Consider the following 16,767-nt stretch of genomic DNA (forward strand, 5'->3'; position numbering starts at 1 on the left):
CAAGACATTCAGAGGGGATTATTTTCATAATACTAGTAATATCAACACTTTGGAGCAAAAACAGGGTGGGGAAAAAAGGAAATTAAGAAATCTGTCATTGCACTTTATTCTTAGGCATCTGCATTCTGGGCACAACATTAACTGATCTCTGTGGGTCAAGCTGTGGAACATGGCCATGTTTTATTAGGTGCAAAAAGGCATACTGTGAAAAGTTCAGAATGTTTGTCTGTATAAAGTACTTTAAATCTAAGACATACTAGAGCGCATTAAGAAAGTCATTACCCTTCAGTATGGGGGAAGAACATAGACAAAGATTTAATAAGTGCATTTTAAAACTGATCCCTGCTTGCATTAGGATTGCTTTATGAATCTTCAGACTGTTTAGACCTTCACTTCTGAATTATGAAACTGTTGCCAACTTAAATTCTCACTGGCATAAAATGGGAGAATAACATACTTTTTTTCAAAGTTCTCTGAAATAATGTCTTATTGAGGTTGTAATACATCTTTTCTCAGGGTTAAATTGGACAGTTTTGCAGGCACATCGAATTAACATATATCCAAGTACAGACACTATTTTATTTTGTCCTTGAAAACAGGGCACTGTGCTATATGGAACACATGGTTACTCCATTATAACTACCTGGGGAGCACACAAAGCTATGGACTCCACTCCATGGCATCCAGTCTGCTCAGAGAAATACTACGGGAGAGAAGGGGCAGCATTGCTGTTTTAGTATTTCCTATACATTAGCCATGGCAAACTGCAGCAGTTAGCATTCCAGAAAGGGGCACTAACAGCATCCTTATTCGTTCTACTTCAGCCATGCTACTTATATTGCACATTGGACTCCCCTCATAGTTTTGTGATTCTCTGTAACACGTTTACTGAAACATGCACCTCCAGCCCTAAATCTGTACTGAATCTCGCAGTAAGGAGCCACAATAAAGAACACTCTAAACATACATCCAAGATTTACTAGTAACTGTAGACACATTTTTTCTCGGAGCTGCTACAAGAAAATAACAATATATTTAACTTTCAAACAGTGCATGACAGTGGAATGCAATTAATGACCTTATAAAATATTATGTGTTATGATCTTATTAAGTATTATTTTTACTTGTTAGCTAGTTCTGCAGTTGAAAATCCTAGAGCTGCCAAAACTAAATTAAAGTATAGTAATAGCCAAAAGAAGAGTAAATTGTATGGATCTCATCCTTCATGCTGTATGGTTTTTGTAATGCATCTCCCAGGAGGCTAATGAAAATTTTGTATGTTAAAACTCAGAAGACTGGGCTCTATTATAAAAATCTATCTGGTTTCTAACAAAAAGTATTTTACCTACTCTAGCATGACAGGGAAGCTTCAGGCATCATCTCTGTGACAAACAGTTTAAATCTGAACCTTGAATATTTACTGTGTGTTATTTCTTTAGCTCTGATGCATGAAATAAAAAAAAAAAGCTTGATTTTCAGATACTATGATAAGCAAAAAATCTGTTTTCCTCTCCTTGTCTTTATTTCTTCTAAGTCCTAAATCTGTTTTCTCACACAGGTTTTCAAGGGCAATGCTTTTCCCTTCCTTGTGGTTAATTCCAGGTTAACCCTATTACAGCTTCAGCCAACTGCATCAGATTAAACTATAATGTATCTAGTATGCAAGAATTTTGCAAAAACTACAGTGACTGGACACAAGCTTCTCAAACTATACACAACAGAATTTCAGATTACAAAAGGGAGGGGTTTACAGTGCACTAATTTGAAATAAACCACAAAGTTATCAATTTGAACTTATTTTGTCTGGACTAACCAAAATATTACTCAATATTTGGATGAAAGACTTTCAAAATAGTTGTGTGGAGGCCTCAGTCAATTGATCCTCCTCTCATACTTTACTATACCAGTGGCAAAAACACTGTATGCTTCTAAATTGCTTCCTTTGTTATATGTAAAACCAAAGCAATTAAACCAGTAATGTGTAACATATTTCACAAAGGCAGATGTGTGAAACTCAGTGTTAGCCTACTTGAAAGTGGATAATTGTATCATGCTTATTTCCCCTCAGGTTTAATCAAAATGAATTATTTTTTCAATTCCTTTCTAAGACTGCTATACAGAAAGAAGTGTTCAGTACTGTTAAACAGATGCTTCATTAGCGCTACAATAAGTATTTTCTTAGAAGACCTATAAAACAATCTGTCTGGAAAGACAAGAAATAAACTGCTTTTGGTTGCAATGATCAGAAGATCACTGAATCATAGGCTATGAACATATGTTTGTCCAAAGATAATTTTTTTCCTTCTGACCAACAGTCATTCCTCACTGATATTTGTCTAAGCTGTTTTCAAAGATTTTCAAAGATTGCATCTCCCTAATCTCCTCAGTAATCAATTCCAGAACTTCTGTATTTTAATTACCAGGAAGACTTTCCTAATATGTGATCTGTATCAGTGCATTTGAGATATGTTAGTCCCATCTTCTTTGGAGAAACTTTAACATAACTGAAGAATACTGAGTCCCTACTCAATTGTCTCTTTTTCAGTCTACAGATTTAAATTATTTCAAACTTTCTCCTCATCTCTCCTCTTCCAGGCCTTGCAAACCACCTCAGCCCTCATGAAGTTCAGTGCTCAGCACTGTAGCCAGTAACTTCACTAAAGCACTAGAAACTCTGCACAACGTAAAAGGATTGTTTCATGTGTTTTGGAAAGCCATGCTCTGATTCATGCACTCCTCTGTGACATCGGTGCCTTTTCCACCTCTACCCAGCACATCATTCATGCTTCTCTTTAGTCTCATTCTAGAGAAGTGCTACCCCGACAATTTCTCCTCATCCTGAATTTCTGCAGCTGATTATTCATGTTTGCATGAAACACCTCATATGTGTCCATACTGACTACCATCCTGTTTTCTCCCACTATGACATTCACCAATAATACTCTCATTTATTGATGAGAAAATACTAAGGCCGTAGTAAGAACAGTCTGACCTGAATTACCATCTTTTACAACTCACTAAACAGCTGATGCAAAACATATTTTTTCCCCAGTGGAAAATACTGAATAGAAATTAAAGATACTTTATTTTTCACTGGGAAACCAAAGTGTTTGGTTTGGAATCTACAAAATTTATGGTTTGAGCTGCATTTAGACATGTATTTATGCTTTAGGAATAAAAATTTGTGTGTGTGCGTGAAAATAGTAATTTTTCTCTAGAGACTTGTTTTTAGTTTCATCTTTTTAAGAAAATGCTTAGCAATTCCCTCCCATTACTTTCTGTTTGCCAAACATCTTCATTCTACCTCCCCATGCTTCCTTTTCCTGGCACAATCCCATAGGCATTCTGATGAGATTCGGTATCTCTGACTGGCATTGCAAACCCTGCTTCTGTATTGGTAAGAATAACAATTTAATGCTGGGCATGTTTTTGTACTAATTTCCTGCTACAGCATTTAGTAAATCAAAACCAGAAACTCCATCCCACTCTCCTCCCCGGTTACTCTTGCTCTTATTGTAGTTGGCATGAGAAGACCAAGGCTCCACTGTCCTCAGCTTTCCTGTCCAAGAAACAGAGGGGACAAGCATCTGCACACCTGCATAATACCTGCACCCAAACCATGAGAATCTTCTTCATTGCTACATTGTTCAGTTTCAATCAGATAATGAATTACACTTTTCTCCTACTTGCATGGCTTCTTCATACTGGAAGCATAGCAGTCTCCTGTTTTTCTTGTATTTAACGGGCCTGAATGCCATATACTGCACATACCTTTAACATCATTTTCTAGCATCTTGGCTTCATTAAGGACCCTGAGGCTTTTCAGAAGAGAGCTCTTGGCACCATCCTTCAGTGATTCTTGAGGACCAGATGTCTGTAGAAAAAGAAGCAGTGTCATACATACAGGAAAGTCTGAAGTCCTAAAAGATATATGAAGATGATATAAGTGAACAATCATCTAAATTTTAAGTGAATGTCAGTGTGCTCTGAATTCTATCCCATGGCCATTATGTTGGTCTGTAGCAGACAAAAAAAAATAATCTCTAATTAATTTCCTTTTGTTTTAACTGGAAGCCAGATCTCTGGAATACCAGTGATGACTTTAATAAAAAGAGAAAATGCTTATAGGGTTAAAGAAACAGGTATGACTCTAGGAGCACAACTTTGACCAAAACAATTGATCAAAAAGACATTTCAACTTAAACATGGGGTTCTCCCTCCAGCTGCAGACACAATACCATGTAATACAATATTTCTCCCTAACAGCAGCTACAGTACCTTTAGAAGCCAGACTGGATCTGATGATCCAAATTTTAATACTGACAACAGAGTCTCCTTTGTGGTTAAATTCAAGAATCGTAATTGCTAGGCCAGTAAAGAAAATGTGATAGATAAGAAATAGAGTTAAAAAGAAGGGCAAACTGAAGTTAATCTGAAAGAGTTTTATTACTAAATAACCATCCTTCACCATTTCATGCTACTTGAAGATCTTTCTTTTGAAAAACATCCATCTCTATCTTCAGTGCAGAGACTGATCAATAAATAGAATGATTTTTCTAAAGTACATTAGTATTTTCAGTTGGTAGGAAATGCTCTGGGTTCTGAACCACTTACTGTTCAGTTTGTAAGACTGAACCCAGGTCACACATCATACTGAATACATTTCTTTGAGAATACTCCTGACAGCCAGATAACATTCTATATTAGTCATGGGTCATAGCCTTGTAACTAGTAAGTAATTAAGAAGCAGCTACTTTTCATTTTCCAGGGCAGATACATATACTCAAAAATTAACTGTGTGTCAATTAAATGACACAGTTATTATTGCTATTCATTATTTATATAATGAGCAAGCCCAGAGGTGATATTTTACATACTACTGAATCTGTTGATTTTTTGATAACGCTTAAAAACTGTATGTTGGACTTGCCAGTTTCATTTTCTTTTAAAAAACTCTTAGGGAATGTTTTAGTTACTTTCAAAATTGAGAACCAGTTTTTTCTGTTATGGGATATCTCATGGCATATGTTGCTATGTCACAGGGATACAGCTATTAAAGATTCCTTGTATTCATACGGGATGTAAACGCTTAGCTTTCATCACAGGCTAAGTGATTTTAAGAAGTAAGGCCGATATGACTGCCATATTTCCAAGCTCACCTGAAATATTAAGCTGTGTACACAAATTCTTTTCACCATCAACAGAAACTATACATTCAAAAGATGAACAAAATCAGTTTCCTACAGATTTTCTTTATCACATAATACAAGTAGCATTGGTAATAGAAAAATACATATAGAACGAGCCAAAAAAAAAAAAAAAAAAAAAAAAGACTATCCAAATTAAGCAAAGGACTGCTCCTGAAGGATGACTGTTTGGCCAGATTTTGGGGCAGATGCACCTCTCAAATCAGGTAATACTTTTATATTTCTTTCCCCAGTAGCAACAGAACCCATGGTATGATCACTCTGTGACCACAGACTTAAAAAATAAAGATTGTTATTACTATTAAAGGACTAGACATGGTTGTCTGGCTGATTAAGCAGTTTATATTCAATAAAATGAAGTTGGAAGACCAAATTTAATATACAAAGCCAAGAAGTTCATCAAATCAGGGACAGTAATTGAGCATGTGCTGACAATTAGTCAGAGACAGATTTCAGCATAAAGTTAATACTAGAAAAGCCCCTTCAGAGACAAATACACTTGTACTGATTAAAAGCTTTATTTTATATTTATTTCAAAATAATTTTGAAAAGAAGGATTAATCCAGACATCTGATGTAAAAAATAGTTTTTTGCTAGCTTTTCTAATGTCTCACGAGGCATTGAATTATGATGAAGTCAATATTGAAAAAAATCAAACATTTTCTGGCTTTGTGTGAGGTGAGTTTGTGTGCTTGTGGCAAACCTGGGTCATGATGAACACCTTTATGATGTATTAGACTGACAGACAAGGGTCTTTGATAGTGTTTTCTAAACTGGGGCACCTGCTGTAAAAAAGAAAAGTAAAAAAAGTTTGTGATTCAGGATAAATTGGAAAATCACAGATTCTCAGGAATCTAATTTGCTTTAAATCTGCATCTTCTAGAGTACCCATAACCTGGGGACAGTACCTTCCCCTGCCTGTGCCACTCTTCATGCCCCCTACCCTCCCTCTGTGAACCCTATAGTCTGAGTGCTTGTAGCACTTTATGGCAAAAATGGGATTTCATTATGTGTCCAAACAATGCAACCGCAATCATGGTTTAGAGGCATAAGTGTTGTTGTAATATAATGCAAAATGCTGCCACTAAAACGATAGATGATCCTTAATAGTCTGATTTTTTCTATCCATGAGTTAGCAAAAAAAATTGATGAAGTTTAACAGCAAAAGAAAAAAATCCATCAAATTACAGAAAAGTTCTATGAATTAATATTTAGCAGAGAATTTTGGGTAAGGAAAGAATTTTGGAAGAATAACCCCTCTGTCTTCCCTTTTCTGGTATTTCAATGAATCTTGAACACTTTTTTTTTGTTAAACAGCCCAGTTTCTCCAGATGTGGCCTAAAGCTTTCAGTTCAGCCCATAGCCTGGTGGGTGGGTTATGGCACTCCTCTGTGATGGAGATCCCTCCAGATCTCCCAGGAATGACTGTGTGAATCACTGACTTACCACATTAACAGGGAAATGTGCTACATACTGCAAGTTTGAATAAGATCAGCCACAGTCACAGCATTGCAAAGACTCCCCTGACAGTGCATGCTGAGCACCTATCAGACTAATTGCTGCTGAGGACTTTGCAGAAAGGATTTTATTCTGAGTTTTCATGAATGAAGGTAAACATGAAGTAGGCACCATGTTGCCCAGATCTGCTGAAATGTTGGTGATTTTGGTCATATGCAGTACAGCCCCAAGCATGGATGTAAATGCACTGGGACAGTTTTGAAGATCACATACTTGAACCTACACACATATATGGCGTTTTATAGACTGAAGTGCTAATTCACATCGGTTAAAAATAGTTCTACCTTATTCTTAAAATAAATTATTTTCTTTTCACATACACTTACATGCTTGGAAGTTTTCACCTATGCAAGGGCTAGAGCTACTCACATTTTCACCAGTCCTGAAGATAGCTGAGCATTCTGAAGTACCAAAATTTTACAAATGATTTGCACCTCAGGAAATCCTCATAAGGAGGATGGCTAGGCAGCTTTATGTCATTACCAACCTAGACATCCAATGTAACTGTTGGGCTACCACTACAAAGAAGGTCAAAACCAAGGAAGGAATTAGCCCCTAAACACCTAACGTCCCCTGTGGTTCCACTTACTACCCTCTAAGACTTTTCCAAAAAGGCTAAGAATAATCAACTTTTTCAAGATGTATTGTAAAACTGTGATTCTAATCTGTGAGACAATCTGGATCTGTTAACATGACACCTCTCTGCATCCTTGGATAAGTAATGGGATGTTGAAGCTGCTTGAATACTAGAGATTTCTCATCTGTGATAAATTTATTTTGCTTTTAAAGGAAGAGCAAAACCACCATAAAAAGCTTGGGAGGAATTTTTCTGTCATATTTTTAATACATTCTTTTTGACTTATTTACCAGGCTTGCTGTAATCACTATGGATTTTAAGCATCTTTTCATTCTTGCTTTCAGCAACATTAGCTTAATTTGAAAACAATATAATTTTCCCACTACAAACCAAAAAAACCCCAACCAACCCCTGAGATATTGCTTTAGTCCTGTTCCTACCATCTCTAGTTCATGCACCAGCTTGCTGCTATTGGGAAAACTTCCTCCCCCTGCTCCAGCATTAATAATGGTCAAGGGGAAAGGCTAGGCTTAGGGATGCATGTGAGCTACAGCACTTTTCTCAGTTATCTGCCAGAATCTGGAGATCAGAGTCTTTTACAGAAGACATGAACCCACAGCTGCTCTCATAAAGAAGAGAACACGGGTCCATCTTTCAAAAGGAGGGGAAAGACATGATCTCTGTCTTCTACACAGGGTCCCCAAAGGGCACCTTCTCAGAAAGGAGGGGACACAGTTTCTAGGGGCTTCTCAGTCTGAAGGGGCTCAAATCCACAAATGCTGCCTTCTCGGGGACTGCCTGAACCACGGTGCTCCAGACAGCCCTGAGTAAGGGTGCACTCCTGCTCTCATGCTGAAGCTCAGCTAAATGTAAGTTCCTTGGGGCCTGCACAAAAGGGGGAGCCTGATGTACATGGTTAGCAGTTAAGCTTTTCACCTAGGATAAGTAAACATTCAACAGTCTTAGCATAAAAACAGAAAAATAGATTAGTGAAATGATGATTGCACTTCACAATTAACATATTTTTAAAATCTGGCCCAAAACCCTCACGTAATCATTTACCAGATAATGGTTATCATCTACCTTGCTCTGCAAAAATTTGATGGTAAACCACTGATTACCTCTACTCTGTATTAAGTCAATCACATTTAACAGGCAGCAGCGGCCTCCATTTTCTTCTTTATCAACTAGATCTCTGTTACATATACAAGCTCATAACAACAACAAAAGCTCTCAATAATACATGCAAGGGAGATGCTCAAAATCTGATCTTTAATAATAACTTAGTCTCTTTCCTTGCTACTCACTTGCCTCTGTTTACATCATATTGTCCATCTCCACCTTCATCCCTTTCAAACTATATATCCATTTTCTCTCCATGGTATAATCAGCCAGTTCACCATCTGATATATACTCTTCTGTAGCCACACTGTAATTGCTTGCTTTGTTTCTTGACTGCTGTATGTCTTTTTTTTCCTATTCAATCCTTGAAACAGTCTCCTGCCTCACTCACTGAGTCATCAAAGCAGCAAAAGATGGCTATCTGTATTAAATCCTAATGAAAAGGAAAAAATAAATCCACAGCTCCTTATTTACTTCTGCAGTGTAATTAGGAGTACTGGTGAAACAACTATTTACAGAGAACTAATGCATGCTAATGTGTGAGGTGAAAATGTTTCAAGAGAGAAATATAATAATTAGTGTTATCTGAAATAGAAGTTGACAATATAAACAACCTAAGAATATTAAAACTTTTGTGCAGTGGCTAGATCACTTTATCCCTCTCCTAAATACAAACCTTTACAGCATGTGATTGCTTTTGCTGTTCTCGTGATCCATGTGACTGAAGTAGCTCTCCACAAGCTACCTTCATTCACATACAAGTGATGTAACTACAAGTTGCTTCTGCTCATTTATATGTTTCTGTATCAAATATAGGGTCTGGCAATTTCATATTATACTGTCATTTCCTCATGTTTCTGTGTGCCTGAGAAGTGCACATCAGCTGCTCTCTGACTGACTTCCACATATCAGCCATCAGCCCCTTTGATATTTGACATAAAAAATAATTCTGGCTATGCTCAGAATGTCTTCTGCTCACAGTATATACATTAAAGAGCTGAGTTTCTGATTATGTCTCAGGCTGGAGTGCTTGCTTTATCTTACAATCCTATTTTTGAAAGTTCTCTCTTTTTCTTTGAAAATTTGCATGCAGTACCTCCTAGTGAGAATATGATTTCTCTGCAAAAAACAGCAGAGTTCTGCGTGGTTTCTATATACATACAACAGAAGCTGTATGGTTTCTATGAATAAAATCTTCCTCTCCCCTCCTACAATTCCCCATTTCTAGAATTCTGCCAGGTGCACACAGCTCATCCTATGTGCAGAGAAATTCCTTTGAACGTTTTCATGTAACTAAAGGGTGAAGAGTTAATTAAGGTATGGAGTTCTTCAGATATGTGCAAAACATTCACTAAATATAAACTAGCTTTACTGAGTATCAAATGACCTACACTCCTTACCCAAAGCTGCTGGCTTGAGCCATAGACAGAGACCGAAAAGCAGAAGACAGAGGAAGGAAGAATAGCAAACAAAAAAGGAATGTAAAATAAGTAACAAGAGTTAGAAACAAATAGGGATGTAATCTGAAGGTACAAGTAGCTCTCACAGGGGCATAGGTTCCTAATCCCAAAAAAAGAATCTATGGTGGCAAGGGTGTCTAAATAAACTCATAAGATGGCAAAACATGGATCTAAGATAAGGTGTAGCACAGTTCCACAGAAAATCTAAGCTTCTGCCCAATTTACTTATTTTTCTTACCGCTTGCATAGCTTCATTTGCAAGAGCCTTGGCTTCTTTGGCAACTTTTTCAGCTTCATCTATGTAATCCTTGATGTTAGTGTAAGCATTGAAAGCAAGTGTGGCATTGAAAGAGATGTTTTTGGCTTCAGCAAGGATTCTGTTGGGATGAGAAAAGTAAACACACCATGAAACCTGCTATCAGAGCTCAACAGAACATAGTATCCTACTTTTTCAAAACCAACAGCCTGTATTTCTAAGGCTATTTCTAGGGCACTTCTTCAGAGCACAATGCTACACTTCAGATTTCAGGAGTTTTGGTATTATGTGTTCAATAGAATTCACATTTTATCTATGCAGAAAGACATAAACCCCAATGTTCACTATAAGAGGAGGTTCTGTGAGATAAAAATAGATTAGACACTGAGATAAGACAGGCAGTGCTTAACACTGTATGTGTTATGTATAAGCTACATAACAAATATTCATAATGTGGGTTCATAGGTTATGTGTTGAGCCAGGCAACATAATGAATTTTGCACTGTGTGAACATGGAAGATCATCACAGGCATGTTTTAAAGTAGACTCTCTGAATAACTAATTTCTTGGTCTGGCTCCCAAACCTAGAAATGCCAGGTTCATAGGAGTTCTCACTGTCTAAACCAAATCCTAAATGTTAATTCTGCTGACCAAAATGAAAACCAAACAATAATGCTTCACACTGAATGGAATCCTCCATTCTAGTAACTATAATTCGATTAAAAGCTAATTATAAACAAGTAATATTTCCTCGTACAGGAACTGGAGCTCAGCTAACCACCTTCCAGGGGAATTTCTAGCCAGAAGACTGGAGAAATCACTTTTCTTGCACTCTCTATCTATGAAACTTCCAAATATTTTCTACAAAGAAGTACTGCACCTACAGAATTAACTTGAAGACATCTATCTCAGTATACATTATGCCTGAAGCGTACGATGCTTTTACCGAATAAAGGATAAATGGGCTAAAATCCCCACTTAAACTGGACAAGAATGGATTTGAACTCAGAATTTTGCCTCTCTGGGAAATGCTCATCATCAAGGGGTATGGCAATATAAGGGAGGCAAGGATTACTTCTGCTGGACCTGTTCCAGCTTGTACAGAATACTCAGTTATTGAGACAGCATGTGTGGAAGAAAGAAAAATTCATTCTCTAACCTGGTAATTAATCTATTATCTGGGGAACAGGGACAGCTGGGCTCCAATCTTTGCTTCAACGAGTATTTAATGTTTCCTACAAAATGCAACAGGAAAGACAAAGGGGACGGAAGGTATACTCTGTGGACTCCACATGTAGTTAATAGAGGGAGAAATTTTCCCTTTAGGCTACTGCAGAAACAGAATACCGAGCTGCCTCTGCATCACTCCTAGAAAAGCCTATCTCCTTCCTCAACTACAGATGGAGCTCACTAGGCTATAGTAGGTTTTTGTGATGCTCTGTTAGAGAAATGCACAGCCAAGAACAGCTATCTAGCTAGTAGCTCAAGTACTCCTCAGAAATATAATTCAAATCCCTTCTGGTTAGGATGGAACAGAACTGAATTTGCCAAATACCAATGACATTTACTCATGAGCAGGTGATTAGCCGTAAGGGAGAAGCCTGTACTAATACCTCCTCATATAAAGGAAAAAATAACAATTTTTTCTAGGTTAAATTAATGAACTGTTCAATGTTCTAACTCTCAAGAGAATATCCTCACCATCAATCAATATACCATTTGATGCCTTAGAGGGTGATTGGAGAGAAAGGGCTGTCATTCAGTTTCTCCTGGAAGATGGAGTATTTTTCAGCAAATTCAGTATTAACTGAAAAACACCCAAGTGCCGGTTGTGGAGATAGATACTTTTTGGAATTCCTAAGACAGATAGAGACTGCATATTCCTGTAAAGTATGACTGTTTAATGTCAGTGCACAAAGTCAACAGCTTTATCCTGATGCAGGATTACATAGCACCTTGGTATTTCTTTGTCCTTGGAAATGATGTATCTGTCTGACAACATTAGAAATTTTAATTTTGAAAAATTTGCTTTTAGATATAATTTTTAATGGCCTTGATTCTGCATTTTTGTACATTTATTTTTATAAATCTTTTTTATAGATAAATAAATCTATTTATCTATAAAATAAATCTTGACAAACTGAAGTTGATGTCTGGATCAGACAGACATATACATTGTACTGTTACCCTGCAGCAAATGTTACTTTAAACACTACCCTAAGCATCTTAAGGCCAAGCTGTCAACCTGCATTAAGACAGAAGCACATGCATGCACCCATAAAAGTCTATTTAGCATAGTTAAAAACCTCTATCTCAAATTATGTTTTGCCAACATTTCGTTAAACAAGCAAAATATTCTTTTATCTCTGTGTTTTCTCTACTTCTTAGTTCCTCCATGCCAACTTCCCATGTATTTGGATATTTATGTCCAAATTCAGTATTGTGGTTGGATGTGACGCTAGTCGTCTACTTTGGGCCCGGAGGTGTACCACAGACTGATATGGCCTAATCAGACAGTACACGTACCGTTTACAAAAGCCATGTTTTTCTAGAAACAGTGCCTTTCACATCCTTTTTACTCAGGAAACCACTGCTACCATTATTTGATTTACTCCTCAAACCATAAATTAGACTGAGTATCTAGAGTAGTTTGACTACACTGTATATGAAGCCAGTAATTTTGCAAGTATCAGGCGCTATCAGAGATAATTCTGTGACTTTTCTTCAAAATTACAGATGCTGGCAAGAAGAAAATGCGTTAGGCATCTGCTCATAAGTCTTTGGGATATTAAAATCTTCAGGCAGATCTAAAAGATGCAAGCAACAAAAAAAGGAGCATATTGCTGATGGTAAAAAAAAATGTCTCTTTTTTTATTCATGCAGTGTTTTTGAGAAGCTATGCTGGGGACAGGTCAAAGAGGCAGAATATCCATGTTCTATTTCTGAGTATTCCTGTTGCAAATTATACTTGCTGTTTATGGCTTGCTTTCTTAAATGCAAAAAACCGCAACAAAACAAAAGACACCTCCCCCCACCAAACCCAAACCAAAACAAAAAATACCCCTTACCTTTTATTCTTTGCAGGAAACTATATTAATGATGAGTTATAAAGTATCATTCTTCTGAAAAGGCTGTGGTCATATAAGCCAAGAGCACCACAATTCTCGCTTATATTTAGGAATGTGACAGTGGTAAACAGAAACTGGTTTCTGTACTTAGGTTTAAGCATTTTGGCCCCCGACACCTACTCATTTTGTGAAAGTGTTTTGAAACCACTAGAGGGATCACTGTCCCTCACTATGAGGGATTTCTGACACTAAACAAATTAGCACCACGATAAGGGTCTCCTACCAAAATGGTCATCTTGAAAATAAAAATACTGCTTGTTTTTAACAAATGTTTTTGAAAACACATAGTAGGCTCTGTAAGAGCAAGTTAATTGTTTTTCACATCAACATAGCAGTAAGGATATAGTAAGTTAAACTGTGCTATGAGCACATCCGAGGGCAGATTGTAGTTAACGCAGCCTATAAGCATCACAAGATGTACGAAACAGTTTACAAGTGGTACACACATAAACTGACCAACTGTATACTCACACAGAACACTGGTTATTTGTATACTCCCAGTGACAGATGCTGAAGCCTAAGAGGAATGCCCTTCAATTTCTGTCAAGCCATTTCACAAACCTGCTTCATAATTTTATCATTAGCAATGAATGGCTCCCTTACCCATCCAGTATTGCAGATGACTCATTCAGCTGTGCTGCATGGTTCTCAGCTTGCAACACTTTTTCTGGAAGCATCCTGTCACGAATTTCTTGTGATAAGTCATCTATTTTGTCCTTCAGCTGATCAGACATTGGCTGTATCTTATCTGCAACACCTTCTACATACTGAAAATGACAAAAGAAAGGCAATCAAGCAGCTGAATGAAGGCACTCTGTAGCCCTTTATATATATTTTTTTCTCCTTGTGAAGTATTACCTCATAACTTACCTATGCATTAAGACTTCAGGGAACTAATATGCAAAGAATAAACGAATGGCTGGACTGCAGAGCAGAGGGGAGACAAAACAGTATCTCAAGAGCTACTTGCCTCTCTTAAGCTTTGTAGTTTTCATTTTACAATTAAGGAACTGCACAGTTTAAAAGCATATAAACTCTAATTTGGATTTCTTTCTTAAATGTGGATGCATACACAAATTGTCATCGTGCTTCACAGTAATAACTAACCAGTGATGGAAGTTTCATGTTTCAGGACACTTTCAGTGACTCCAATGTATTTTTGCTTATTAAAGTATCTTACTAAGAACTATACTTTTTGAAGGCCTGCTATTCCTGTTCCAGTAAGCTGTCTCAAAGTGTTTCCTTTCCCATTTTCTCCAAAAGCTATGTTTCCATTCATTATAAAAATTTTCAATGCAAGCTTAAAATATTTCCAGAATGAACCAATGATATTTCAAGGTGTTGGGGTTTTTTTTTGGTTGTTTTTTTGTTTGTTTGTTTGTTTGTTTTGTGTGTGTGGAGCTAAGGCATTGATCTTAAACTCTGTTGATAAAACTTTTAAGGCAGAATTTTCAAACGCATTATGTAAAATGAGAGTACAATCCTCTCTTCTCCCTGGTCTGTCTAGACTTAAAATTGTTGCCACAGGCAACAAATTATTTCTGAAGCTTCCTTCTGATGTGCACACACAGTTTTTGTGCAGATAAATCTACGTCTAGATCACAGAACTGCAGTGAGATTGTGAATGGGTCTGTTGCATCTGCAATTGAAAAGATAAGAGTCAGCAGTACTATCAGAATACCATATTTATAAAAGAAGGCAGAGTCCATGAAAAATTATGAGCTTATGATCTTTTTGCAATCCAATGAATCACTTAAATCTCAAAGTTAATAATTCTATATACCAGATTAGCAACAGAAAAATTATTTCTTCCAATTCAAATATTCCAACATTGATAAATAAAAAGAAAAATAAGGTGTTACTTTAATTATCTATTTTGCTTCCATAATGATGCTTCGTTGTACTAATTCTCAGATGAGTATAATATAACACTCACCTCTATCGCTAAGGTGATTTCATTTGCAAGTTTGTTGACTTCATTAAGGACTTCGTTTCCTTCCTGCAAACTTTTTTCAACATCTTGTCTGCCATCTTCTACAGCTTGCTTCTTTTTCTATAGGATGTGTTCACACAAAGAAAAATGAGTTGTTTACTGGAACTCATGTTCAAATACCAGCATCCCAATACAAGACTGCATTTTTTCACCGTACCACAATGCCACTTGTGGAATTCTCTGAACTTTCAGAGCAAAGATAGTGGTGACAATAAAGTATATATAATGTAAGATATCTTTTCTTTGTCCTCCTGTCACAAGTTTTGTACCCCTCTCCCACACAGTAGGTGTTTTGTGGCTCTGTAGCAGAGGTAACTGACTGTAGTACTATTGCAGAATGAATCAGGAAGAAGTCAGAAATCCTATTCTTTACCCAGATGTGCAAGCTCCTCATTTTGACAACTACCTTCTCTGGCTACGTAAGCAAAATTTAACAAAATACTCTGCTGCTTTCCTATTTACGTCCACTGGTGTTTCACTAACTACTGAATGTAAAATAAAAGATGATGGTTAGAAGCAATCTTAGGATTCTTGATTTTCCAACTAGTAAAAATACTGCATGTTGTATAGTAAGGATGGACTTCTGAGTAAGGAACTAGCAGTTTCCCATGCAAGATCCATTGAGTGTCACAGATTACTTTGATAGGAGACTGTGGCTTTCTAGCATTAAGAGCACTGTGATGGCTTCTCGGACAAAATAAAGCAAAAGAACTCCTCAAAACAATCAGGTGGGCAGGACTGCTGGAAAGGGTGCGTTTCAGGCACCCTGATACTGTGATGCAAGAATATTTTAAGAACTGAGATAGCAGGTAATTTCTCTAACCTTTATCCATCCATATTTGGGAAGAAAATGCCCAGAACAGAGATGATCTAACTTCTTTACAGCACTGTATTTCCTTAATTCAATCAAGCCCATAAGTCTCTGTTGAGAACTCGGGTCTCGGAACTCTAACCTCATCATTGTACATGAGGTAAAAGCTCACCAAGGTACAAACAAAGTTGAAACATTTATCTTCATTAGGTTGGCTCTGCTCTTTACGTCTTGGTTAAATGCTTGTTAATGTACAGTATAATGTGCTCTTTAAGTCTCTGCAATTTAAATTAAATCACAAGCAGACCCCTCTGTTATGAGTGAGATCATTTATAACAGCTACTAAGTACAGAGGATAGCTTGATTTATTACTCTGTAATATCCACATACCCCCTTCAGTCTTCTTCCCAGGGGCTGGAGAGAGAGATGAAAGTGTAAGTTTTCTAGGAGCAAATATATGACAGCAAAGATTATAACTGAACTCCTATTTAAGTCTTGAGCACAGGATTTGAATTTTACATGACTATTTATACTGGGATGAATTCAATTTCCTCCAGAATAATAATCCAATGCACCCTCCCCTCAGTGTTTAAAAGCAGATGATGTTATTTTGATAAAGCTGTGGAGTAATTCTACTTTTAAAAGCCAATGCATTCCCTCATTCTGAGGAACATGTTTTCTTTTAATTACATCAG

At 36.9% G+C, this 16,767-nt stretch overlaps 1 protein-coding gene across 4 annotated transcripts in view; it reads right to left on the minus strand.

The window, feature by feature from the left end:
* The window catches only part of LAMA2 (laminin subunit alpha 2), a 377,492-nt gene that overhangs the window by 61,557 nt on the left and 299,168 nt on the right, over positions 1-16,767 (minus strand). For all 4 annotated transcript variants that reach the window (XM_080390370.1, XM_080390369.1, XM_080390372.1 and 1 more), the window contains 4 exons: positions 15,205-15,321; positions 13,872-14,035; positions 10,123-10,261; positions 3,772-3,874 (listed from right to left, as the gene is read on the minus strand). In XM_080390370.1, the coding sequence (XP_080246496.1) occupies positions 3,772-3,874; positions 10,123-10,261; positions 13,872-14,035; positions 15,205-15,321 (523 nt within the window). The remainder of the gene's footprint in view (positions 1-3,771; positions 3,875-10,122; positions 10,262-13,871; positions 14,036-15,204; positions 15,322-16,767) is intronic.

This window comes from Falco punctatus, assembly GCF_963210335.1.
Source record: "Falco punctatus genome assembly, chromosome: 5".
In the NCBI taxonomy this organism is placed as follows: Eukaryota; Metazoa; Chordata; class Aves; order Falconiformes; family Falconidae; genus Falco; species Falco punctatus.